The sequence below is a fragment of the Ostrinia furnacalis genome, unplaced genomic scaffold (assembly GCF_004193835.3).
Source record: "Ostrinia furnacalis isolate ACB-3 unplaced genomic scaffold, ASM419383v2 OfSCF3544, whole genome shotgun sequence".
In the NCBI taxonomy this organism is placed as follows: domain Eukaryota; kingdom Metazoa; phylum Arthropoda; class Insecta; order Lepidoptera; family Crambidae; genus Ostrinia; species Ostrinia furnacalis.
In genome coordinates this window covers 721,184-748,881 of record NW_021133783.1, presented here as the reverse complement: position 1 = coordinate 748,881, position 27,698 = coordinate 721,184, and the positions used below count along the sequence as shown (strand labels likewise).

Below are 27,698 nucleotides of genomic sequence, written 5' to 3'. Positions count from 1 at the left end.
AGCATATTGCTTCTTAAACTATGTAGAGCCGAAAACGTTTTGCATATTGTTAATAATCCAATATTTAAGTGGGTAAACTCTATTTTACGATTAGATTATGTCGATTTCTCCTGTTAAAGCTGCTTCTACTATTACTAATGTATTTTATTCAGGAATTTATTTTCAAGAAGTTAAAGTTATTACTGTAACACATTTTAACCAAACTTGAAACTATACAAAGTGGTTTCCACTTTGCTTCTGGGCCTGACCAGAATACCCTTTCAAGACCACCCCATATTTTGTTCCGAAGTGGTTTTTTTTTTTTTTTTATCTTAAATGTTTTTTATTTGCTGATGACATTTCTATTGCTTTATCTTGTAAAGACCAATTGACATATGAATATGACATTAACAATACAGTGGACAACGTTGCAAAATGGCTTAAATGTAATAATTTGTATATTAATGTATCCAAGACCAAACTTATTCAATTTCACAATGTAAAAATGACGACTCCAAAATTAAATATTTATTGTAATAATGAAAAAATTTGTAAATCTGATAGTGCTGTATTTTTAGGCTTAACGCTGGATCCCAATTGTTCATGGAAATTACATGTTGAACAGCTTTGTAATAAGATTAATCGATTTGTGTATGTTCTTTATAAAATGCGAAAAACAAATGATTTAAAACTAGCACTTCTTGCATATCATGGTTATGTTGTATCTGTAATACGCTATGGACTTGTAATATGGGGAAACTGTTGTGAGATTGAAACATTATTTAAAATACAGAAAAAATGTATCCGTGCAATGTGCAACTTAGAGCCACTGGACACCTGTAAGCCATGGTTCATCAAATTAAATCTTCTTACTTTGCCATGCTTGTACATACTTGAAATGGGATTATTTGTAAAAAAATACCCATATTTCTTTACAAAATATAATGATAGCAAATTATACAGCTGCAGGCACCCTAATAGACTAAAATATCCAGCCATTAGGACTGAATTGTACAGAAAAAATTGTTTCATAATGGCAATCAAAATATACAATAAGATACCTGTTAACATTTCTGACTTACCTATAAATCTATTTAAAAACAGATTGAAAAATTGGCTAGCAGAGAAATGCTTTTATTCTGTTACGGAATTTTTAAATTATAAATGAATTGTAAACTTAAAAAATGACATGTATTGAATTTATTTGGATCATTTGACATTATTAAAATAATATTGACAATTAATTATGGACTATTGTTAATTTCAAAAGCGCTGTTGATACATACCTACTCGTACATGGATTTCGCATGCCGTAATTATAAATTTATTATTATTATTGACTATGAATTATGAAATGGCCTAATAAAAACGGATTATTTATAATATTATGTAAAATGCATGATTTGATAAAACTATTAAGTAATTGACTATGAAATTTTTGCATGTCTTGTAGACGAAACATGTTGAACCTGATTGTTTTTATCTGAGATCTGTATTGTACCATGTTCCTGTGCAAATAAAATGAATTTGAATTTTGAATTTGAATTTGAATTTAAAAATAGAAAAATAGCCCTGTAACAACTTTAACTGACAAAAAGTCACGTGATTTACGGCCACGTAGTAAGTAAAAACAGCCGACTCGCCGCATGCGCAAGCGCATTCTTTGTCGTTTTCCTGTATAATTCAATTTGCGGTAATTAGTAGTTGCCCGCCAACGACTGGCCATTATCCGGTAATGGCTAGATCACCGTTAAGCAGCCGTTCCTACCTGATGGCTGGTAGGAGCTGCTATACTTAGCAGAAAATATTGGAATCATTATTTGCTTTACAACGAATCGAGTATGTGGCAGCCATTTAATGTTCCTAAATTCAGTCATGATAGGACTTTATGGAGATCTGGTGGCGATGGTTTAAGCAAAAGCCAAATGACATTCTGAATCTCAAATATAATACATTATACAAAAATATTTTTTCTACAAAAGTAAAGTCTATTGAATAACACTAAAGTGAGAAAGCTTTTGTTAGGGCAATCTTCAAGGAGCAAAATACATAGAATACCTATACGAGTACATAGAGTATTGTGTCAATGTCAATTAGTTCTTCTTCATAAAGAAGATATAGCCGACATATAAATAGCGTCAAAAATGGTCTTTTTAGAGATAAACCGACCGAGGGAATAGTAAAAACGTCGGCGTCTGAGTTGATACGCTCCCCTGGGATGAGAGCGAAACTCTATCTGAGGCCGCCGTCGACCGAACTGTGTTTTTGCGATGGGTTATACGAAAAAAGTTAATGCCTATAGGGAGTCTTAAGATATTTTTACAGAAAATTGTCTCTTCATATTTAATTTAAGCAGAGGCTGAAATTAAAATCAAAGTATCTAATTTGGTGGAGGCTATAAGCAAAATGTTTTTTTTTTCATAGGTAATTAGAAAAAAGTATATCTGTATCCTATGTATTTGAAGTCTGAACCAAACTTGTGTAGCTTTTACTACAAATTGTCCCGATGAGTTACAATTAGATGCACGATTCGATTAAATGTTCCCTCCAGAAAATATGCTGAACTTCAAGATCTAAGGTTAATATGATTGATGTTGTGTTCAGACGTTTCATTTCATAAACATTAATAGGTACACCCAATTTGAATAGCAAATGAGCACCTAAAGCTGTTAAATGAACACTTCAGCTCTCCGATGGATCGGCAAATGCGTGCTCAACGTATCGCTACATCATTAAGTACGTGCCGCATCAATTAGTGCTAATTCGTAATTCGTGTTTGTACTGGACCTGAGGGTACTGAATTGCGTACATTAATAGAATTGCCACGAATACGTGTATCACTAGTTATCCCTATCTAGTCTCTACTAATTTAATATGTATAAATGTAAATCTGTCTGTTGTGTATTACATTTAAGGTTAAGGGTAGATTATTCTTTGATGTTGTTGTTGGTATTAAAAGACAGATTTTGTATGAAAACTGAACGTAAGAGATGGACTAAGGCTATTTTTGTTAAAATTGGGGTTGAATATCTCATATTTAGGATTAAAGAAACGTGAAATTCGATGTACATAACTGTTGAAAGTTCAACAACTATCAAACAATAATGTAATTTTAGGATTTTCATTCATAACTTATAAAATTGTACACGAGTTGGAGGAACTTACTACATAGTTGTAAACGTGTTGGCAAATCTTTACCAAACTTTTCGCATATACACGTGACGAGTTTCTTGATGTTGAATTATTATGTCACATTATTATTGGACGTCTAGACCGTATATGGTCATGGACGGTCCTACCTGTTATTTATACCTACCTATACATCACATACTGTTTTTTATCGCCAATAACCAATTTTGTTACTTAAATGTTGATAAATTAAATACACTACTTACAAATACAAATCAATATTACCTACAGTCTACGAACGTTGAAATTATATGCTTCAAGTAGAACTTTGAATATTCGTAGACTAGCAACAAAATCTTTTAAGTCAACTCCTTGAGCTGATCTCGCCACCATCTACTCTTATCACGATCTCCTTTGAGATGTAGATAGCCTTAAGTGCTGCCAGGTGCTGCCTCAAATGCCCAAGGTCAGAGCCCAGGGCTGCCACAAATGAATATTAATCAATATTTAGTATTCCCTCGTTGTTATTCGTGTCGCAGCGCTCATTGTGAAGCGATGTATTGTGGAGCTGTCGCGAACGGCGTTGTGGACTGTAATGAAAACGGGAGCAGGGTGGCGTGATTTCATAATAGATAAAACAACGTGAGACTGAAGAGGGTTTTCGTGAGGGGGCATGTTTGTTGCAAGATTCTACAGTGAATAGCCATTTATCTGTATATCGACGCTGTAATATTTTAAATTGATTTTAATATAATAATTCGCAAATATCCTCGTAACAAATCCTAACTGATATTCTGGCATGTACATACTCATACCTAATACATGTTATAGCTGCCAAAGCCAAGTGAAGCTTGTCATAGGACAACGGATAGATATAAACACGCCATGACCACAACCATGACTCAGACGAAGTCCATAAGTATTCTCCACAAAACAAACGAATTCTAGGATTTGAGTCCGCGACTACTGGTTTTGTACTTTGAAACGAATACATACATGTAGTAAACAGATGACAAAACAAGAAGTGGCTATTAATTTACTTGTTTATAAACTCTATTATAACATTCGTAGTGATAAACAATTCATATGAAGTCTGCGCGTACATAGTTTTGAATGAATTTTGTCGTGAACAGAAGTAAACTTCCTGTAATTTTAATTAGATCTCATTAGTGCGTACATCGGTATAACTAATTATAATATGGTTTACGTAATTTCAATGAATTAACAAGCGGTTAGTTCTCGTATTCAGCAACTAACAGCCAATCATATTAGCAGTTACGTGTGAATTCCCTTTGGTTTGTCTTCGGGCCCGATAATCTGTTGTGCATATTAATACACGGCTCTGTAGCGAGACTTGCGGAAACACGCGCGACTGCGTGATTGTCTATGATCGGTAGTGTCCCGGCCATCAAACTGTTTGATCAGTAGCTGCATTAGGGTAGTTTAAATTGTATTAATATTTTGAGTTTTTTATGTGATAGATGGCAGACAAGTAGACAGATCTCCTGATGGTAAGCAATTGCCAAGTCACAAATGCACTGCCAACCTTTTAACTCCCATTACCCAATTGGGTCTCCGGTACCCTCACTCACTCAGCGAAACAGCGCAAGCGCTGCTACACGCCGGTTTTCTGCGAGGCCGTGGTATCACTCCGGTCGAGCCGGCCCATTCATGCCGAAGCGTGGCTCTCCCACGGAATAAAATAGATAGAATTTAGGCAAAGAAGTATCATACTGATAACTCAAATTTTGGCTCAGATCTAGACCGTGCAGACTCTGTTCTGGTACTGTCACATTTGCTAATCCATGCATAATAATCCGCAGTTGCGTGTACGGGAATACGTCCGATGCAGTTTCCCGTATCGGAATGTGTGAACAATAGGGCGCTCGCGCGTGAGAAGTTCCAATTACCTTACGGTGTTGACGTCTATACCGACTAATTCCGTTGAAGAGATAGTTATCTCAAAATTATCGCTTACTATGGGCACAAAATATAACAGAAGGTAAACTCATGTATGTACCTCGCTTTGCATACCTCTCTCGCTCGCACGCTCGGCCTTCGCGCTAGGGTTGTCTTGTCATGTGTTGCGTTTATTTCGTTATGATAGAAAAATGTAACTCTTAATACTATGCAAGAAAGACAACACGTATACTTATTTATATTTAGTACGTTATTATAGTAATAGTTTGCAAACAAATACACGAGAAGGAAGTAGTATTTAGTTGAGTGGTTGACACTATTATCCAACTAATATTATAAATGCGAAAGTTTGGATGTCTGGATGTTTGTTGCTCTTTCACGCGATCACTACTGAACGGATTTTGATGTAACTTTACAGTATTATTGTTTATAACCCTGAATAATATATAGGCTATAATTTATGACGATCTGTGACAAACTAAATTTCACGCGGGTGAAGCCGCGGGCAAAAGCTAGTTATCTAATAATTCCTAAAACCTCTCTAAACAATTCGATATTCCTAATAATTGAGTTGGCTTTCAATTTCAATTGAAATTCAAATAAATAACTTACTTACCTCCCCGAATCAACTGGTAATTTAAAAAATGAAAATTCGGCATTCAATGATGAGTTTAAGCAACCAAATACCGAACAATTAAAATACGACTTTTTCTGTTCACTCATTTTCGTCAATTGCGCAAAACAAAATAATATCACAGGCGGTTGACCGGCGCGTGACTCAAGCGAACCACAGGGAACGTGTGGCGAACGTCTGTCTGTCGCGCCACGTCGCGCTCGCATTCGTCCAAGACAGTCTTGCTCGAGCGGTGTCTGTCTATGTGTGCGTGGCTCGAGCGCGTTTAGTATGGAGTTTGTCTTCTGTTATATTTTGTGCTATGGGCCTCATAAGAAGGCTCAAGGTCACCCAAAGGGCGATGGAGTTTTTTCTAATCATCTTGACTTTCCTGAGCACTTGTCTTTTTCAGCAACAGTTCACTTGAAATGTTTCACGTTGTTTATCCGTATCGTCCTTGTCAGCTCGACTGCTGCCTGAAATAACTCAGGCAGCTGTCAAGCCGCGCGGTATCAAACTTAATTAAAAGTTTTAGAGCCATCTAGAAACCTTTTAATTAATGAAACAAAACCAACTTCAGGAAAATTGATACTTCTTTTCTTTAAAGCTTAGATAAAGTTCTATTAATAAAACTTTAATTAAGGTATTGAATATTTATTTTAAATGACTTGTGTTAGGAAAATTTATTTTGGCAGCCTTTGAGTTCGTTTATTGGATTATTTTTAATTAGTAATCCGTGTCGATTTGCCTGTAGATTTAAATTCGATTGACGTGATTATTGAATGGAAATACGGATTTGCTGGGACAGAACTAAGCTATGATAGAACAATATCTGGAATATGATTTTTTATAAAAAAACTACAAAGTCGCAATTACCAACGATTAATATGAGAATAGGTTATCAAAAGTTCTTCTGAATGCTCGGTTTATCTCACAAGTTTAGTTAGGTAGTGGCTCGCTTGAACTTTAAATCTAATTGTCAGACGGTTAAGATATCTGGGGTAGACGTACTGATTACATTATCTTCTTCTTATCGCGGAGCTGTAATGTTACTGTCAAAGTTATTTAACGGTATAAAGGCGATTTTGCTTTTTATTACCTTTAGTAACTAGGTGAATTTCAATAACCATAGAACGTTAAAGTAGAACTAATTTTTGCTTCGAAACCACCATAAACATCTTGGGCCCTTAAGGGATCTCAGCTAGTGAAAAAGCTCAGGGAACCAAAAATCACAAAAGTGTAAAGGTACACTTATAAAATTATGCTCATCGGTCTTATTTTTCTTTACGGGCTAATAAGCAATCTCATAAATTAATGAAGCAATTCTCGAGCCAAAAAATGTAAGTCTATCACTTCAAACCAAGCATCACATCTTCGCAACAACATAAATATTCGTACCTACTCATAATCAAGTTGGTCTAAAATACATTATTAATAAGATAAGTAATGCTATAGGCAACTGCATTATCTAATTAGTAATGTATTTTAGTCGTCTGTTTAACTTGAGCTATTATCGCGATCATCAGTCAACAGCGTGGCGGCTATCGAAGTGACAAAAACAACGTCTAATCTCAGAAGAATTTTTTACTTCCGCTCAATTAGTTTAACTAAAATGACAGTTTAATAATAAATTTGTTATATTTCTTTGTCTCTACTCGTAGCGTATTGAATGTAGGAATTTTCACGCATGGTTTTTACAATTTCCTAAACATGATCACATCCGACTTAATAATTAAATAATGTTTTCCTGTCATGCGTTATTACAGATTGTGTAATATTTGCTATCGGTTGAAATATTGTAGAAGAAATAGGTAAACTACATTTAATTTTGATGGTTAATCTAAGCCATCGATCTAATGTGACGTTTATTTATTATTTTTTTGCATAAGAGGAAATCGTAAAACAGTGTCATATCTACATTGTACATGTACCATACACTTAAAGCCTTTTAACAGTTTAATTATCCGAGCTAATTCGACATAAAACTTAATGGTTTCCTCGTCTTCAGTGCCCGCACCCTTGACATGCTTGAGGAAAATTCTCGAACGTTTAAAACCGATCCAACCTTGTGTTCTATGTGAGAGGATATTGACATATCAGCATATAACAACAACGACAACATGTTGTGTACTTGTAAACAAAACACTGCTGACACTAGTGGCTTACTAATTTAACAAAACGTCTAAAAGACGCGTCTGTCTGTACGTACAGTCGTTACATCGAACGAAGTAGCAAAATAACCTGTGTTACAACGAGATAAGACCGCTTAGCTTGATGTGCCGTCCGTACTTCAAGAAATGTCCTCTAAATGCCCCTCAAAGATTTTAAATCGGTAGCACGTGCCCGTCTACTGAAATTAAGTTCAAAAGATAAGGCTGTTATCGGCTTTCATTAAAGCGTAACGTCCATTTTACGTATTGCGAATTTCTATATTCATATGTATCGCGCACGCTTGGGTCCCACAAATATGGCACAATCCACCAAGTCTATTGAGATTACTAACGCTATGTAACCACGTTACAGTCTACGCTCGCCCCCTAGTAATATGAATTTATATACCCTAAATCTGCGTGGCTACTCGGCACGAAATAGCCAATATTTGGTAGTGCAGGTATATTTTTATCCTTGTCGCTTACTCCCAGTCCAATGCTGTAGAAAATAAATCAATCAGTTTTTGAAAATGATTTGACAGTTAAAGAAATGTAATCCGTTAATGAACCGACCACGAAATGAACCTGCAACCTTCGATGATCGATCAATCGCAAATTTCGATGAACTATTAGAATAAGGAATACTAAAAGATAGTGTAGGTACAGATTTATACTTGTGTATGATAAGAATTTTCTTGAAACTTTCTGTGTCAAAGCCACGGGAAACAATGAAACGTAGTCGATGTATTATAATAAAATATAAAGGCCTAGACTGCCATGATCGAAAACACACACATAGAGCCGATCAAACGGTTTTCGTTACGGAGCGGCGCGCGTATTTTGTTACGAACAAGGCAAAATCAAATTCTCGGTATTGGGAGTTACAACCGTTATGATCCACGTGCCCGACGACGTATTGATTCGTCCGAAATTATCTAATAGCCAATTTCGTTAATGGTAATTCTGAGTACCTTATTACTTAATACCTGTGTTATGTCACCAGACGAACGGCCGGTCATTCCTGGCCACCTATTGCTTGATTGATTACACACGCTGCTCATGATTTAACTGTTAGCATTCATTAACAATCAATATGTTAATTAGTGTTTGATGTCATCGATGCAAACGTAGTGTTGCGAATTGCTGCGCCACATGTGAGTATAGTAAATACTCGTACTAGTGAGGTGGCATGAAGTAAATAATTTAAGGCTTTGGGCACATCATCGTTTGATTAGATCTACTTTTCTAACTTAAACTTTAATGTGAATTTATAAATTATATAAAAAATCAAATTGCTTGATGAAAAGCATATTGATAATAAGTTTAACAAGATAAAAATGCCAGGTTTTATCTACTAAGCCCCTTTACAGCTGTTTCTGTAATTGCCAAATATGAGATTTTAATCAAGACTGATTGTTACATTGCGAATACTAATAAGTGGAAAATCACTGCAACAAGCGATAAATACACTTGCGAGCAAAAGTATGGAATCACTTACATGAAGTTGTTTCCACGCGATCTTGTGTACTAACCAATTTGTTAGTAACAAAAAAAGTAGCACCATTTTAAAGATTAAACTTTTAACTTTAAATTGATACCAAATTCATTTAAATCACACCAGTATTTAAAAAGATATCCCGGCTGATGTGAAGAAGTAAGGAAAAAGACATGTATCAACTGTTTGATACGTCGCGAGTTGCGGCCTATTTACCCCCCATAAAAGCAAGTGTTTTCAGATTTTTGCTTTCACACGTTGATCCATACACATCTCCGCTTCTTTTGACACTTTACCTGGGATTCTACACCTTCAGAAGCAGCACAAATCGTTGCATTATTGCAAGAAGGGCTCAGCCAGCGGGCTGTCGCACGTCAGCTCCACATAAGCCAGTCCTGAGTTTCGAAAGTTTGAAGACGCTTTCAGGATACCGGTGGCTTTATCCCGAGACCAAGTTCTGAACATTGCCGGTGCACATCGCAGAGGGAAAACCGTTTTTTCATGTCAACTTCTCTACGAAATCGTCATTTGACTGGTATCGACGTCCAGCAAGAGCTCAGAAATGTTCGTAGGATAGCTGTTAGCAAGTGGACAGTTTGTCTAAGATATAAACAACAGAATTTGACTCCAAAAAGGCCTGCCACAGGCTTGAAACTGACGGCAGGTCACCGATAAGTACGCTTTCAATTTGCTCCTACACATCTCGATCGGAAGTCGAGCAAGCCACCCCCATAAGCCAATGTTTTAGCGAACCAGCACTGCACAAATCGCTCCCTAGGCCGTCTATTGACCCGACCTCTTCGACTGCTGCACAGCAAAAACATTCTGCATTCATCGGAGAACAAAACTCGCCTCCATTACTCGCCTTCCGAGTGCGACCTAATTGAAAGCGTGCTTGTCGGTGACCTGCCGTCAGTTTCCAGCCTGTGGCAGGCCTTTTTGGAGTAAAATTTTATTGCTCATATCTTAGACGAACTGTCCACTCGCTAACAGCTATCCTACGAACATTTCTGAGCTCTTGCTGGACGTCGATACCAGTCAAATGACGATTTCATAGAGAGGTTGACATGAAAAAACGGCCATCCCTCTGCGATGTGCACCGGCGCTGTTGAGAACTTGGTCTCGGGATAAAGCCACCAGTCTCCCAAAAGCGTCTTAAAACTTTCGAAACCCAGGACTGACTTATGTGGAGCTGACGTGCGACAGCCCGCTGGCTGAGCCTTTCTTGCAACAGTGCAACGATTTGTGCTGCTTCTGTAGGTGTAGAATCCCAGGTAAAGTGTCAAAAGAAGCCGAGATGTGTATGGATCAACCTGTGAACGCAAAAATCCGAAAACACGTGCTTTTATAGGGGTAAATAGGCCGCAACTCGCGACGTATCAAACAGTTGGTACATGTCTTTTTTCTTACTTCTTTACATCAGCCGGGATATCTTTTTAAATACTGGTGTGATTTAAATGAATTTGGTATCAATTTAAAGTCAAAAGTTTAATCTTGAAAATGGTGCTACTTTTTTTGTTACTAACAAATTCGTTAGTACACAAGATCGCGTGGAAACAACTTCATGTAAGTGATTCCATACTTTTGCTCGCGAGTGTAGATGATATGCGATTGCAATTGTGTTTTAAAATTCATTAGACAAATATTTTCGCGCCTAACTGTAACAAAGGCATTTCTATGCATGACCACTTGAACACAAGCCTATTGATCGCGCTACAAACTGACAATTTGCAAGTGCAGGAATGCAATAATGAAGAATGGCGACGGGCGCCCATTCAGCGGCCGATTCAGACAGATGGCTATAAATAGACGATCTCTTGGTAGCCTGCTATTTTTGTTGCCGAGAATCTTAATGTAAAACTGAGATACAGTGACTGAATTTTAAATGCCTAGTGAACACTATGTCTAAAGGATCGTAGATGGTAGTAGCTACTATGAATTGTTTGTCTTGATTATTGATTGATCAAATCACAAGCAAAACTATTTCATAATTAAGTGAATAGAGCTGATCTTCGAACATAATAACGTTTATACAAAAAATAAGTATATAATTTGTTCCCAACGAATAAAACCCCTCCTGAAAACATGATGAAAAGGGTAGCTTAAAGTTTCCTCAACTAATATTTGAGAGGTTTTATTTGTAAAGGGCAAATAAAGTTGGAAGTTGAAGTTTATTTTGAAACAATTTACTAGAGTAAACAACACAATATGACGCAGTTTGTGTAGTTTTCGAACTAATATTACTTAATCCAATATCTCAACCTTTAAACCTTCTAAGAGCTTTTTGGAGCTTCAGAGTCAGAGTAAGTCAAGTGACTTGGTTACGCAGATGTACGCTTAACTTTAGTTTATTTTTAATTCCCAAATAGTTTTGTCTGCAGGTAGAAAACTGTTTGGTTTCCACATCTCTGTGGTCATTCTTGGCGTTTCTGAACGTCATGCTTTGACACACTTCACCGTAAGAACTTAAACGCAACGCACATATTCGCAGTTTCGCGAGTGAAAAAACCGCACTTTTATCTCCCGCAAATCGCATCATAACGCACAACGCATACGCAGCAAACGCATCTCCGCATTCAAAGCCCAAATTGCTCGTGACCTGAACCCCCTGCAGGGGAAGTGAAGCCGATCCATCTTCATCCCGGAGTGTCCCGGTGCCAGCAGTGGTCGAGCTGACGGAAGGGGACCCGAGATTGGCTCAGAGGTTAGTGGGACCAACTATTTCTCCTCTGCAGGCAAAATCATTTGGGAAACGTAATTTGGACTTCCGATTAAGATCCCGCCTGGTGTGGCTATTTACACGCCACACCATAGTTTTGTGGTCCTTCAGCTTGGATAAAATATAACGGTCAGATTATTATGTGCCAAATCAAAGGTCTCGCCTACAAAAATTCAAACGCTCGCGCGTCTAGAATTGTGCGCAGCGCTTTTAATGTCCAAGTTAGTAAAACTTGTGGCTGATACTTACCGCAAACGCATTCCTATCGCAAATATATACGCATTTTCTGATTCTACGATCGCATTGTCGTGGATACGCTCGTCACCGCATCGATGGTCGGTGTTCGTGAGCAATAGAGTTGCGCAAATACAGGAGAATATATCTCCAGATAATTTTCATCATGTCAGAGGAGAAGAGAATCCGAGTGATTGTCTCTCTAGAGGCTTATTGCCTTCTCACCTTGTTAATAATGATTTATGGTGGCAAGGACCCACATGGATGCAATCGCTACCATCGGAGTGGCCTCTCGCATCTTTTTCTCCTACTGAATGTATTGATTTACCTGAACATAAGGCTAGAGCATTTAATTAACATTTAACATTTCTGAGGTGTACCCTGGTACAGATGGTGTCACTCGCGTAGCGATGGTTAGGACCAAATATGGTAACTTTAAACGTCCTGTCGTGAAGTTGTACCCAGTACCTACGCAATAATATATTTTATTTTAACGCATTTAATTGTTTATTGTTAAGTTATTAGACTCGAGGTCTGAGTTCTTTTGATTTATTTTTCTTTTTCTTTGAATTTACCCGTTGCAGTGCAAGGATTGCAAAGTATTAAGTTCACATAAGTAAGTTTTTTTGAAAGTTTCTGCGAACTTCCAAGGCGGGGAGTATGGTTACGCAGATGTACGCTTAACTTTAGTTTATTTTTAATTCCCAAATAGTTTTGTCTGCAGGTAGAAAACTGTTTGGTTTCCACATCTCTGTGGTCATTCTTGGCGTTTCTGAACGTCAAGCTTTGACACACTTCACCGTAAGAACTTAAACGCAACGCACATATTCGCAGTTTCGCGAGTGAAAAAACCGCACTTTTATCTCCCGCAAATCGCATCATAACGCACAACGCATACGCAGCAAACGCATCTCCGCATTCAAAGCCCAAATTGCTCGTGACCTGAACCCCCTGCAGGGGAAGTGAAGCCGATCCATCTTCATCCCGGAGTGTCCCGGTGCCAGCAGTGGTCGAGCTGACGGAAGGGGACCCGAGATTGGCTCAGAGGTTAGTGGGACCAACTATTTCTCCTCTGCAGGCAAAATCATTTGGGAAACGTAATTTGGACTTCCGATTAAGATCCCGCCTGGTGTGGCTATTTACACGCCACACCATGACTCGACAACAATTTATAAGCTTTACCTTGTTTGTTATAGGTATATCTTGATAATCAAGACTGATTGTTACTTTTAACTCACTGTGAATTTAAACTCTACAGACGCTTTTTCTTAATTCTTATAAACAAACCCAACTCCAATAGGAATTTGTCCCTAATAATTAAGCGGAAGGAGACTTACCGTCGTCCCATGGGAAGATTTCTTATAAGATCTTTTTAACATCAACCATGTGTCTTTTTTAATTAACGAACTCATTAAAGACAATGATGTCAGGAAACTTTTTAATTGTCATCTTTAACTTTGCTCTATGGTTTTATTACTTTAACATAAAGTTTTAGTCCTTTGAAGCTTTGTTCCGCAATAGAGCTTTTTTACCCGACTGCGCCAGAAGGAGGGTTATTATTTACTATTATCTACTAAAATCGTATAATCCTATGTGCTACTTATGCAGGTTTTTCAAATACTATGCTCATGCTTAAGCTTGTGCATTTAAGGTATTTTTACACATAAATAGTGGACGCCTTTATTAAGTATACAGCCTATAAATTATATGTTACTAAAGTGATTTATTAACATAAATGAAGGCAATAAATTGTACGTAGCAGTAGCTATATCTACGTACGTACGTACGCTTCGCCGCGAAATCAATGAACGCGGTAGTACGCTCTATTTCGCGTGGCCGTGTTCGAATTGCGCTGAAAAAATATTAAATGCGCCAATTAAAAGACTGCCTGATATAAGGTGTTATTATACTATGCAATTTGTCGTCGATCGCACCATTAATTATACATGGTGTTTCAATATGACCAAAATATAGAGTTTTTGATACTTGATACTTTTTGAACTAAATCCTAAAAGATAGCATTACAATTGATATTAAACATACTTTTTTATTTTAGTTACTTATCTTATTGCACATTTTAAATTGAAGATTAAATAATTTTAAAGAAAGAATTTCTGCAGAATTGATTGTAGGTACATTAAAAACCATTTCATGCATTGTATTTAAAAATGTAAATGTTTCAAAAACCTATTATTAATATTTTGATGACATACTGTATAGAAACACTAGTAAGTAGAGGAGTAGAATAAATCTAGTTTTTAATAGCGTCAATCGACAACAGGTTGGGTCTGTCGATGTCCGCGTCATACCTGTCACGATACACCTGATGATTTTCGCACTAAAAAATAAATTGTTTAAAAATTCAAGCAAAGCACCAATAACTCTAGAATAGAGCTCCTCAATGTGCCACAAACCAAAAGTTTTAATATTTTGAAACAGTTCAAATATGTAGTTTTTTCTATTTAAATAAAAATTTTCATGTGTATTTTGTATTCAACTTTAGGTGTTTAACATACATTAAATAAAAAAAGATTTTACTGTGTACAACGATTCATGTTTTATTACAACTAGTGTTCAGTGGAAGATGGAGCATAACTGAAAATTTATATTATTAATTGTACATACGTATAGGCCCTTTTCCTAAATAAAGCTAGCTCTACCACCACTTCAGCGAGTGTTGAGACGAAGTAGCAGAAAAACTCAATCACCTTGTAAATACCCTTAAGGAATATAATGATACATAGTCATAAAAATTCATAAATAAAAAAAAAATATTAAAAATATAAAAAAAAAAATAATTATAATAACAAAAAAAAAATAAAAAAAAAAGAACAAAAAAAATATATAATAATTAAAAAAAAAAAGATCTTGTAAATATAACCATCATCATCATTTGTAAATATTGTCTCGCATCAATGTCTTTTTCAGTTTGCTCGTAGAAAATTGCGAGAAACTATCCTACTCTCTCAAAACTTAATAAAAGTAACCTAATAATAACAACATCCAATTAAAAAAAAATGATTCTGGTAGCAAAATACCAGTTAAAAAAAAAAAAATCACCTTAAGCTACTTTTCGCTTCCCTAAAGCAGAAAAATTAGATGGAACAATTGCAATACTTATTTTTCGAGAACTGTGTAATGTACGAGAAGAAATGTTTGAGGTTTTTGTGTAGAGTCGCACCTGCTACATGATATAACCATTAAAAAATTAAAGCGGAGCACGTACGAGCGATATGGTGCATGCGCTCAATCGGAACAATGAGATTCTATTGCGACTCTAATAACCAATTAGCTTATAATTAGACGATTTAGGTTCGTAATGCAATAGATTAAAATATGTCTGTGATGTTACCTTGATCTTAATAACTTAATGAATGGAGCTATAATTGACAACTGTGATTTTATGTAAGCACTTAGGAGTAGATGTTCCAATTGCAATGTTTTAAAAAAAGTTTAAACAGTGTATTGTTGTGATTCCTCAATGTGTAAATAAACAGTCATTCTCATTCATAAAAAACAATAAAACAGTTCTTCTGTCACCACACTGTTTAACTTGAAGAGTGTGTTGCTTTTCAACACTGCAAAAGTAATGTTTAACAAGGGTTATGTTTAAAATAAAAGGATTACAGATTTATTAAATAAACCAAACACTTCTTTCTTCAAAGTTTTTATAGAGTAATAAACTACACTAGTTCTTTATGTGTAGACTTTTTGTCTCAACATTATAAATGCACCTATTAACAATTCCCATGTGCGCCCAGTTTGCGTAAAATAAATTAAAAACTGTTTTCTTGTTTACAGACCGGTGCAACGGGACGCATTAGCGCTATAATACTAGTTATTGGATCGTTAAAATCAAAGCTGGGATCAAGTGCCTGCGCCCGCGCCGGCCGCCGCCGACCGCGCACTCCGCCGCCGCGCCCCACGCCGAGCGCACGTCGCGTTCGCGCTCGACTAACACTCCGAGACTGTGAAACAAGTGACTAACGCTCACATCTAATAACAAAAATCTGTGTACAAACAAACAAAACTTAAACCAAACAGTGCTTATCACCCTATCACAAGTTTCTGTGAACGTTTTCTCCTATAAACGGACAAGTGCATTGAGTAAGTGTGGAGAAGGCTACATTCCAAACCGGTGTCGTTCTTTAATGGACGAGTGTACTACTCTGTGTGTGTTTTGTTGGTGAGGGAAGTAGCCACAGTGTTGCCGCGCTCGAAGCTCCTGCGTTTGTATTTTATGGTCGGAACGTTCAGAATGTAATAGAGAGAAAACAACAAGTGGTTTGTAAAAGGACAATGGCTCGCGGAACACTGAGCGAGAACGAGCGCCAGTGCTTAGACGCTGGCGCAAAAAGTCAACCAGAGCGTCTACAAGAGACGGAAAAAGCCAATGGCGACAGCAAACCCAACGGACTCAGAGTCCGCTTCCTGGACGAGGAAGGAAAGACGGAGAGGACCGTCAGCGCCGACGAGGTCGACTTCGCTGTGTCTCGCGTCAAAAAAATACACATCCTCAAAAACAGAAGCTCCAGTGAGACGAGTATTCTACTCAGAAACGCTTCTTTGATGAAGCGTCACTATAGTACCGAGCGTCGCTTCAGCGACGGTCAAGGAGACAATATAAACAACAACTCTATGAGCGAAAACCTGAACGGCAGGTTGACGATTCTAAAAGAGGACAGAGGAGATAAGACTGAGAGCAAGACCGAAACCAAAGATGCAAACAACCAGAGCTTTAAGAAGAACTGCAACGTGTACAGCGTCAACCAGGCAAAGACGCTGACGCCGGAGCGGAAGAAGTCGATCCCGATCACGATGCCGCGCCTGATCAGCCACAAGATCCAAGAGAATGGCCAGAGCAAGTCCATCTTGCCGGGTGAAGTGAGCTTGGGAGACGGCATCACAGGGAAGGACTTCACCGCCCGTGCGATCGGGCGCTTGTCCCGGGGCCTGGGCAAACTTCTTCGGCGGACCAACAGCGTCCGCATCAGCGAACCAGACCCCGTCTACAAAGTGGCGTATCTCGGCAACGTCCTCACCGGCTGGGCTAGAGGTGAGTCTTAAACTTTATCCTCGTCCTAGGTCACCCAATCTGCAAATTTTATCGGTTCTGTTTTGACTATTCGATATAATGTTTTGTGTTTGTCACGATCTTCGCTATCTCTTGTTTTATGGATCAGAAATTTCAATTGCCGGGTTATCATTGCGATAATTCCGTGATTGGTCACCTGTTTCTGTAGTGATAACTGACTGAACAAGACTTAGCAAATGTAAATTTGTTTTAAGATTGTGTATTTATTCATTAGTGTGTTTAAATTGGTTTTATTAAATTATCATGGATTCATAACTATTAGAAACGTTAAGTGTGTTGCGTAACTGGTTCAAGGCAAATCGTCCAACCAAAGCGAAAAGTATTAAATACCTACGCAGCCTGAATGGATTCCGATCAAACATTTATTATTTTTGTGTTTATTAAACTCGTATACAAATTACACTTCTTATAGATTTTTAGATTTAAGTATTATTGTCTTGATTAAATCGATTAAGTCGGAACGGAATTTGTGTTTTAATTTCGCAATAACTGTGCGGTTAGTCGTAATAAGTTTAATTGTGATTCAGATTCATATTTCTTCACGGTTGTTATGATCAACCGTTGCAGTTCCATTATCAAATTATTGCCGAATATTATTCAACAAGACTACAGTTATTCGGTCTAGTTTCGTTACTCATCGAAATTGTTTCATCAGCTAGGTGCGTAATTTTATTACTTGCTAATCTGAATCAGCGATAATGTATTTTTTAGCTATACATTATCCGAATGATTGGCAAAAATAAATGCCGGCTAGCTGAAATGATTACCTTTCGGAGAGAGGAGTATCAAATGATAGTAATCACGTTAATATCTGACTTTCGTTGCACGCCGCCATGCGCAGTGCGCACGATGCCCGCGTCGTGTACGATCTCAGTGAAAACGAACACTACAATTATTGAAGATCATTGAATATGTAGATCAGTTGGCGAATCATCCGATTGTATTTTACAAACTCATCTATGGGCATGCAAGAGTGGAAGCTATCTCTTCCTTTCCACCGAAGTGGTCCGCTCTTTAGATATTTTCGCGCTTGGCTAAATCTTTGGTTAATAAAGTGGAAGAAGACTTTTCCAAGTATTTTGATGCAATCACCTGCAGCGATATTACAGATTTCCCCAAACATTAAGCTATAAAATCTTTATTACATGAAACCAATTACTCACGGATTACAATTATACGTATTTCGGTGTTCAAAGCAGCGTGTGATTCAAAACAAATATTCCAGATATTTATGCGAGTTCCGATGATGATGTATGTTCTGTGTTCTCAGTCTAATTCTGTTCGTTAAAATAACAAAGCACAATCACTGTTTCTTTAAACGTCAGTATTAGGATAGTGTGAAACAAAAATCTTTGATTACCTAAATAATCATCAGAAACTGATCCTGTCTTGCTTCTAAATACAAAAGATTATATTGATGAAAATTCCAAATAAATATAATAATGATTACCAAAGAAAGCCAAAATCAAAAATATTGCCAAATTGAATAATAGAAGTAACTGATAGTAATAACAAAGAAAGTGAAATTTGCCGATTGGTTTCGACCGCAAATGCTCGATTTACCCGCTTGTGACATGCTCGGGGTCGACTTATCGCGGCGCGGGTCAGGATAGTGAAAGTAATACAAAATAAATCAAAATCAAATATGACAAAGCTTGGCACTTTCATCGTGCTGACTACTAAAATAACTATTATGCTCTTTACTCGGATGTAGTAAAGATATAAAAGATTTTTCATCGCGAGGTTTGGGGGTTCACGTTGACTACCACGTCCGCTGTAGAAGTGTAGAGACAACGATGGGTTGTTAGTTGGCAAGACTAAATTTCCGTACGACTTTGGGTAACTTCATGAAGATGCTAGCTAAGCAGTTTAATGTTTTGCTAACGTAATCATAAAACTTGTTATGAAATTATGCTTGTTCAGTGGTCTTCAGAGGTTTTCAGTGCATATTATTATAATATGCACTAGAGTTATTCAAACTTAAATTATAATCTATGTATTCCTAGCCTATTAGATCGCTCTTATACTCGTACCTAAGATTATTATGAAAACAATTAATGTTCTCTACTGACCGAGGTTACTAAGATATCTAGTTCATTAATTTCTTAATCATTTTAAACATGTTCGAGCTTATGATCTTGTATAATGTCTGTATAATAGATTTCTGCAAATTAAATTTAATGATATCGATAATATAAATCAATTGTTCCTTAATTTAACATTAGTTATTGTCCATTAAATACTCGATTATATCTTAATAAATCGATTCCTGTTAAACTGAATTAGTGAAAAACTCTTTATTGCATAAAGATTGCCTGTGAATATTGGTTAGTACGAGTAAAAGTATTACTAGAGTTATACACAAAATAATTAAAATGGTTATGATTTTTCTGTTAATTAATTGAATTTTGAAGCTTAATTTAGGTAGTTTTTGTTATGATTTAATTAAGATTAAAAGCCTTAACGTAAATGTTATTATTAACGATCACTGCGGTGGAAAGTTGACGCTGTAGCGTTGCAATTTTGGCTGTTTTCACAAATTGATATTTCTTCTCGATATTTGGATTTAGGATACCACTAGCGACATCTATTGGCGTGATTTAGAATTAATTTGCAATAGATGGCGCTTTTTGCTCAGTCAATTCAAATATATTTTATTGAAACATTTCCTAGTGTTTTTATATTGATTATTCTATTTTTCAAATGGAATATTTTCAGTGTTCTGGAAATTGTTTTCATCATGGTTTTATTAGTACAGTATTTACTTTTTCAGACCTTAGGAATTTGTCGATCGTGCGCAACCGCAATTTTATTGTTTTCGGGGATGTAATCCCCTTTTGTTTTAAATCGTGTGATGCGGAATGCATCCACGATAATTTCTTAATATAATTAAAAATATTCACACATGAGAAATTTCCTAAACGTTATGTTGGACGAGGGTATTGGGATGCTGAAAACTGCGAGTGAGGTTTAAATTAGCGAGCGGTTTTCATGCGGGATTTCAAATTTTATATTTCATAAATTTCATAATTTCACAATATTTTGTAGTTTAAACAATTTCATAATTTCATATTTCATATTTTACGATTTTACATTTCATATTTTAGATATTTCAATATTTCATATTGATTTCTATAATTATTACTCCTTTCTGAACTGCTGATCTCTTCGCATTTCCTCCTTGTCATCAAACCTCTGTCTCTGCAAGAGTTTGAACGCTTACCTGTCAAAGAGATGCAAGAGCTTCATCTGGCACTGCGCGCTTGAGGCCGTGGAGGACGCTGCTTGTAACCTAAAAGTGTGCGAGACCCGTTGGACCCCGGAAGAAGAGAGGAACGTTCAGGGTAACGGCTTATAACCGCATGGCTTCCAAGGTACCCACTTTTCCATCCTTCAAGTAGGAGTCTTTCCGACCTGACATCGCGCAGTTATCTTAACTAGTAGAGTCTTTTAATATTTAGGCTGAGTTTTAAGAAATTTGTAGTGGCAATAATATTCACCAAACCGAACCTAATTAACGACCCTGAATCCCTTGAGATTGGCACTATTACAGTAGTTATTATAATATCGTAATAAAATTGTTAACTATATACGAGCATACGAGATAAAAATAAATTGTGTCAATTGAGAGGGAGCTGTTTTATTTACATTTTTTAATTTCACACAAGGAACGGTAACTTATATAAATTTCTGCAAGCCGGACAACCTCTTTTTTCACGTGCAGACAATTCACCATCATCTCTGTCTGCACCGGTGGCGGTTCAATTCCAGTCACCAAGCCGCCAGGAAAAAAACCTTTCTTGCAGTTTTCAGCATCCCAATACCCTCGTCCAACATAACGTTTAGGAAATTTCTGAAAGAAACGATCACATTGAAATACCACGTACTGGAATACGAAAATTATCAATCACGAAAAATAAATAAATTCTCCGACGGGAACTTACCTCATGTGTGAATATTTTTAATTATATTAAGAAATTATCGTGGATGCATTCCGCATCACACGATTTAAAACAAAAGGGGATTACATCCCCGAAAACAATAAAATTGCGGTTGCGCAAGATCGACCAAAATTCCAAAGTGATTTGACAGCTCAACTGACAGCCTGCGAGTCATCGACATCGCAAGACGTTTCGTTTCGCCGCTTAGGTAAAAAGCAAATACTAATAAAAACCATGAATCTCCTGAACACTGAAAATATTCTATTAAAAAATAGAATAATCAAAACAAAAACATTAGGAAATGTTTCAATAAAATATATTTGAATTGACCGAGCAAAAAGCGCCATCTATTGCAAATTAATTCAAAATCACGCCAATAGATGTCGCCAGTGGTATCCTAAATCCAAATATCGAGAAGAAATATCAATTTGTGAAAACAGCCAAAACTGCAACGCTACAACGCTATGTCAACATAATTATATTTATCTCATGATGCTGACGTACGAGATTAGTGCAACTGCGCAGAAGCAAGATCATGGATCAGGTCATGTGTTTGCGGATAAACGAGGATTACAAAGCTTAGTCTTACTTGAGAGAGGGATTAGCAGTTTGCAGTTGCAGGCGATTATACTACAAATGTTTATAAACTTTATTAGAAAGGGCTTAAAGCGTTTGAAAGGGATAGGAAATCAACTGTATAGATTTTTCGTAGAAAACTTTGAGGACTATTGTGCTTCATACTTTATGTAGAGCAAGTGTTTTCGGTCATCTTACGTCAGTTAGCTTCAGAGGTGCCAGAAGCAGATGTGAATTCTGTGATGAAATGACACGTTTGCATTACTCACTATCGTATGAACCACTAAAAACTTAAAAGATTCTAGCGCCCAGCAAAAACTACAACTTGCAAACTATCTGACTATATCATAACTCCAAAATATATTTCGTGCCTTATTGTTCCATAACCATCTATTAGATTGGAACGTCGAGTTGATTAATTAAGTAATATCAACAACGCCGGATAGAACACCAAAATGTCAGATGTAAAAGAGTTAATGTGAAGGTCGAAATAGCTGACGATGAGTGATAATTGCCTTTTGAAGTCTTACATTGGCAGAAACCTCTTGCTCATTAAAACCTTGAAATTTTGGACGTCGTCAGTTTTTGGTGAAAGAATACTAAGTTATGCTAATAGCGCATGTTTGTCTTCATGTTAATGCCTGCGAGTCCCCTCACCTCGCGGCGGAAGCGCGGGCGCCGATCAAGGATTTCCGTCTCTTTTCGATTTGGCCTCTCACTCGCACCTTTTAGTATACCTTATCGAAATCTTTGAATAACTTGCAGTTTCTAGTTTTAGAAGATTGGAGTTGAACAAAAACTAGTTTTCTAAATGACATAGATACTCCGAGATGTAGAGAAATATTTATCAAATTTTGAGGTGAACGGAAACTGAACCCATTTTAATAAAATATTGTCATACAGATCAATGACAAAGGCATGTTAGAGTAGAGCAAGGCAAGCAAGGTTATTGCCTAACGTGGGATTCTAAAGTTAAATTACACAGTAGATCAAATCAATGAATCAAGAGAGGTTTTGTCAATGAAATACAAGGTTTGGAGAAAGTGGGTAGTCCGTAGACGTTTTTGTGCCCCATTCTGATTAATGTCACCCTGTCAAGTAAATGCGACGTGTTATTACGTCACTCACGTTACGTCCGTTTGATTTAACGTCGAAGAGTAGTTGTATAACGTATGTGGCGAAAGGTACCAAGACCTAAAAATGCCTTTGAACCTCAGTTTCAACAATATCTGCAGTTCACTTTCACTTCGACTTTTTTTGCAGCCCTTTTCCTTGATTTAACTTCTTACTTTTTGATTACAAGAGGCAGATACAATTCTAGAGACATTGTACAATTTTCCTCTTTAGCAAAAACACTGTCGCTTCCATTCATCCCAACTATAATATTATAAATGCGAAAGTAACTCTGTCTGTCTGTCTGTCTGTCTGTCTGTCTGTCTGTCTGTCTGTCTGTTACGCTTTCCCGCTTAAACCTCGCAACCGATTTTGATGAAATTTGGCATAGAGATAGTTTGAGTCCCGGGAAAGAACATAGGATAGTTTTTATCCCGGTTTTTGAAACAAGGACGCGCGCGATAAAGTTTTTCTGTGACAGACAAAATTCCACGCGGGCGAAGCCGCGGGCGGAAAGCTAGTTTAAAATAAACAGGAGGTGTACTTAGATTGTCAAGTTGTCTACTTAAGAATCTTGATGAAAATGGAGGATGTTAGCACTTTCCTGTGGCTCTATTTACTAGGAGTTTTGATAATCTTGGTGTAAGCAAAACATAGATAGACGTTTGGTTCTTCCTTAAAAAAAAACAATTGTTATAATTGAGTTACATGGCTATCGTTAAGATTTACCATCTTCGAAATGGTCTTGTATTACATAATTTTTTAATCTTACGTGATCCCTAAATGACAGCGACTTCACCCAAATACTCGGCATTCGTCTGACATTGCTCGGTTCGGAACTCAGTCGCTAGGGCCGCCTCACACCTGACCGCTTTTTGTCGCATTCCGACCACCATTGTACGCTCGCTTCCCACCGCCACGCTCTATGGCTCCCATCTTGATTATACTACAACCTACAGAAGAGCTTAACACAAAGGAGTAGAGTCCAAATTAGTTGACTCTTTGGCGTTCATTCCGAGGAATCGGTGCGTTTTATCCTGATAGTTTTATGAAGTGATAGTTCCATGAGATATGAAGTCGTTAACGCATTCGGTCTTAAATGTAGAGCCTTAGAGTTCAAACTCACTGGGTACGATGAGCTGATTGATTTAATTGCGCGTGAGGTGTACGTTGATGATACAACATTTTTATACTTATTATATTGTACTATGTTTCAAGTACGTACTTGCAGGGGCTATTATAATTATGAAAATGATAAAGCAAGTGCCGACTTCATAGCTTCATACTATTGAATTAAGAGATGTCAGTTATGAATGATATTACGTAGCTTTTGAAATAAGGATTGAAAATTTTCTAAAAATATAGAACCAAAGTTTAGTACCCATAATTACAAGTTTAGCTAAGTTTGAGGCTAAATTTATTATTTTATGTACTTAGCTATAAAAAATGTACGACTCTACCAAACACATTAAAACTCTACCAAACACATTAAAAGTACACATCCTAAAAACAAGTTAAACTAACTTTAAGCCTCACAAACACCAAGTTGACCTTTACCGCAGCAGTTCAGTTTAGTTTTGGTTCCAACGGAAGTAGGTTGTTTGAAGTTTCCTTCGCATCTCGCAGACTGCTCAATTTTTGTTTTTGCTCCGACACTTTGCGACGTGAAGTATGCGCGTGATTACATATCCTTTTATGGAAGTTACTAATTGAAGGGTAATATTGTCTTACAAGGTAATTTTTAAGACATATACTTTGACAAGTAAACCGTAACACGAACCTATTCACAGAATTGCCAAGGTCATAAAGAAAATCCATATTATTGGTAAATATTTCCTTTTTTTTTTCAAAGTTCAAGTCCATGGACAAGGTAAAACTCAATTGGTATGGTAGAGTTCTGTTTACTTAATCATACTCTCGTACGCTATAGGCCGGCTGAATAAACTCATATTTATCAAACAACTAGCTGACCCGGTGAACTTTGTTCCACCTTAATGGCAATAAATAAGCAGACTTTTTTTAATTTCGAACGGGATAAGAAGTATCCTATGTCCTTCTCCTGGCTCTAAACTACCTCCCTGACAATTTTCAGCTAAATCGGTTCAGCCGTTCTTGAGTTATAAGTGGTGTAACTAACACGACTTTCTTTTATTTAGATAGATAGATAGATTGATATTTTTTGCTCTTTGTTGCCAATACAAATTATATTTCATTTTATCCCAATGTCGTAAGCATTAGGTCTTTTAATTTCTTAAATACAAAAGACAAGACAACAATGAAATGATGTATTTTAAATGCTTAAGTTACGATTACAATTTATTGCAAAATTAATTTGATAGGTAGGAGTACTAAGAACTGATATAAAAGGTTGTTATTTTTTTAAGGTGGCCTCACATTGATTGACGGGATACTCGTTTTATGAAATACGAACCCATTTAGAAATAAATCCGGTTCGTACCGATACCTGAGACGGTATTGAAGCTCTACCAATTCCGAGGGAAGAGCGATGGAGGGTTAAATCCAAGGATCATGAAAACAACCAAGGGGTAATTAGATTTTGTCGACTCAAGTAATTCCTTCATAATATTAAACATTTAATACTTGTTTAAATCTACATTATAAACAAATCACTTTTTCGTTACCTACTAATTTGCGCTTGATAAAGCTTCAAATCATGCTATACACAACGCACCAAGCCTTGCAAACTTAATTGGGTATGATTCCAGTAAAACCACATTAAGGCCCAGTTTTTTGATTCATAGTTAAAATAACAAATTGTTAAATTTTGCTACTAATGGTTAAATATTAACAAAATGTTAACTAATAGTTAAAAAATGTACTAAAAGTCAAGCTAACCATTGTTCGAAAAACATTTTTTTCTGATATTTAACCACTTGTCATTTGACATCTGTCAAATTTGACTATTGGTTATTTTAACTACGAATCAAAAAACCGGGCCTTAGTATGTGTATCGATAAAGAGGAATAACGCTATGTAGCTGATATGTAGTCAAATCTGGAGTTTAATAATATTTCCCAATTATACTGCTAGCCAGATCAGTGTTCAGCACTCTTTTGCATTTTTTAAACAAGATACATGAATAAAAATACACGTCACAACACTCAATTCAAAAGTTCTTTCACAATACGCTGTATGCTGATTCAATTTGAACCAGGAAGGGTGAATATGACGTTTTGCGTAAAAACTAGCGCTAGACCAAATTGTTAATTCAATGGAATTGTCAGAAAAACTATAGAAGATGTGACAGTTGACGATCGAAAACATTTCAAGAAGGTCCCGATCGAGCACTTTATCTGTGGCATATCAATAGTGCGGCTAGCGGTTATCGCAGGCTGTTAACCCACATGCACACGTGATATAACACATTCCGAGAACGCCCGGCGCATTGCGCGACGCTAACTTTGGACGGTGGGTTATGAGGCCTTATTGAGTTACTCAAAAAAGCCTGTGCCACGTCAACTTTAGATCGATTTAGTATTAGTATCATTGCTGTTAAACATAGATTATTCTTTTAACGGTTAGCGTCAAAGTAAAAATACAAGATGTCCCTGTATGTGTGGATCGAGTCAAAAGAATTGCTTCTAAAGCAGATCTTCCAATAAATTGTAACCTTTAATGTCTTCAGTAACTGATTACATACACAGTATAGGGACGTCAATTTTTTTTAAAGAGATTTGAAAGTTGTTGCATTTTCCTAGTAGAATCAATCCTTTTTATTTGATCCATACTTGCAGAGATAATATGTATATTGTAAAGCTATATAAAAAAAATAAAGGAGCATCGAGTGTCGTCGTTTTAACATGCTGCTGAAAGCGCAATCAAATAATTCACTGTGTCTGTGCAGATAACAATCGGAACCCACAGAATACGTGCAACACTATCGCAATGATCTGTAGTAACTCACCGGTGTTCAAAAAGTGGTTTCGAAAGCGAAATCTAGACCTCATTTAGATACGCTCGGAAAACATACAAAATAGTCTATTTGTAAGATTTTAGTGTAAACGACAAAAGTACGGCAAAGATATAAGTACCATATTATGATAAAATTTTATCTTACTTGTACTGTTTATTGTCAACAAATTAACTAGCCAATGAGTTCATATTTAGCAATTACCCAAAAGTAGTTTTGAAATAAATTAAAATCACAATAATACAAAGTGCACCGGTGTCATTACATCAATGTGACTAAGCATCATTATCATCGGTCACTAAGTCTCCATTATGCCTACGCCTATGACCTATGACCCATCCAATCCAGAAACGAATGAAAGATATGGCTTACTCTCCCCCTGGCTCGTGAAAGCCTTTTCTGATACTTATCTTAGTTATATCCTTTACGGATCAAAGTACTGATGGATGGATGGATATTATCCAGATAGATGCAACAATTATTTCCCTAAAATTATTTTTCTTGTTGTAAACTATGCTTCGAAAAGTCTGGCACAGCGTGAACTGACAGGCGACCTTCGTGGCCCCGGCGCAGCCACGCGTAGATCCTTGCGCCCTCTCTAGACCTTTTAGGCAACGAATTTGACAATGTGTGTCTACATGGTTCTACAGAGAAAAGAAATACTATTATACTAAGAGAATTGTGACAAATTAATTTGAAACACACAAATATTGCTGAGGAATATAAATAGGTTTATTTCTGAGTACCGAAAAGTACTTGCATGACTCTACGTCAACACAATAAAGGTAATCTCATGATCCCTC

The 27,698-nt window shown here is 36.7% G+C and overlaps 1 protein-coding gene across 1 annotated transcript in view; it reads left to right on the top strand.

Annotated features, from left to right (window-relative positions):
* The first annotated feature begins 16,150 nt into the window (after positions 1-16,150).
* LOC114357925 (uncharacterized) overlaps positions 16,151-27,698 on the top strand; it is a 63,646-nt gene continuing 52,098 nt past the window's right edge. The window contains exon 1 of the mRNA XM_028311732.1: positions 16,151-17,295. Within this exon, the coding sequence (XP_028167533.1) occupies positions 16,539-17,295 (757 nt within the window). The 5' untranslated portion in view covers positions 16,151-16,538. The remainder of the gene's footprint in view (positions 17,296-27,698) is intronic.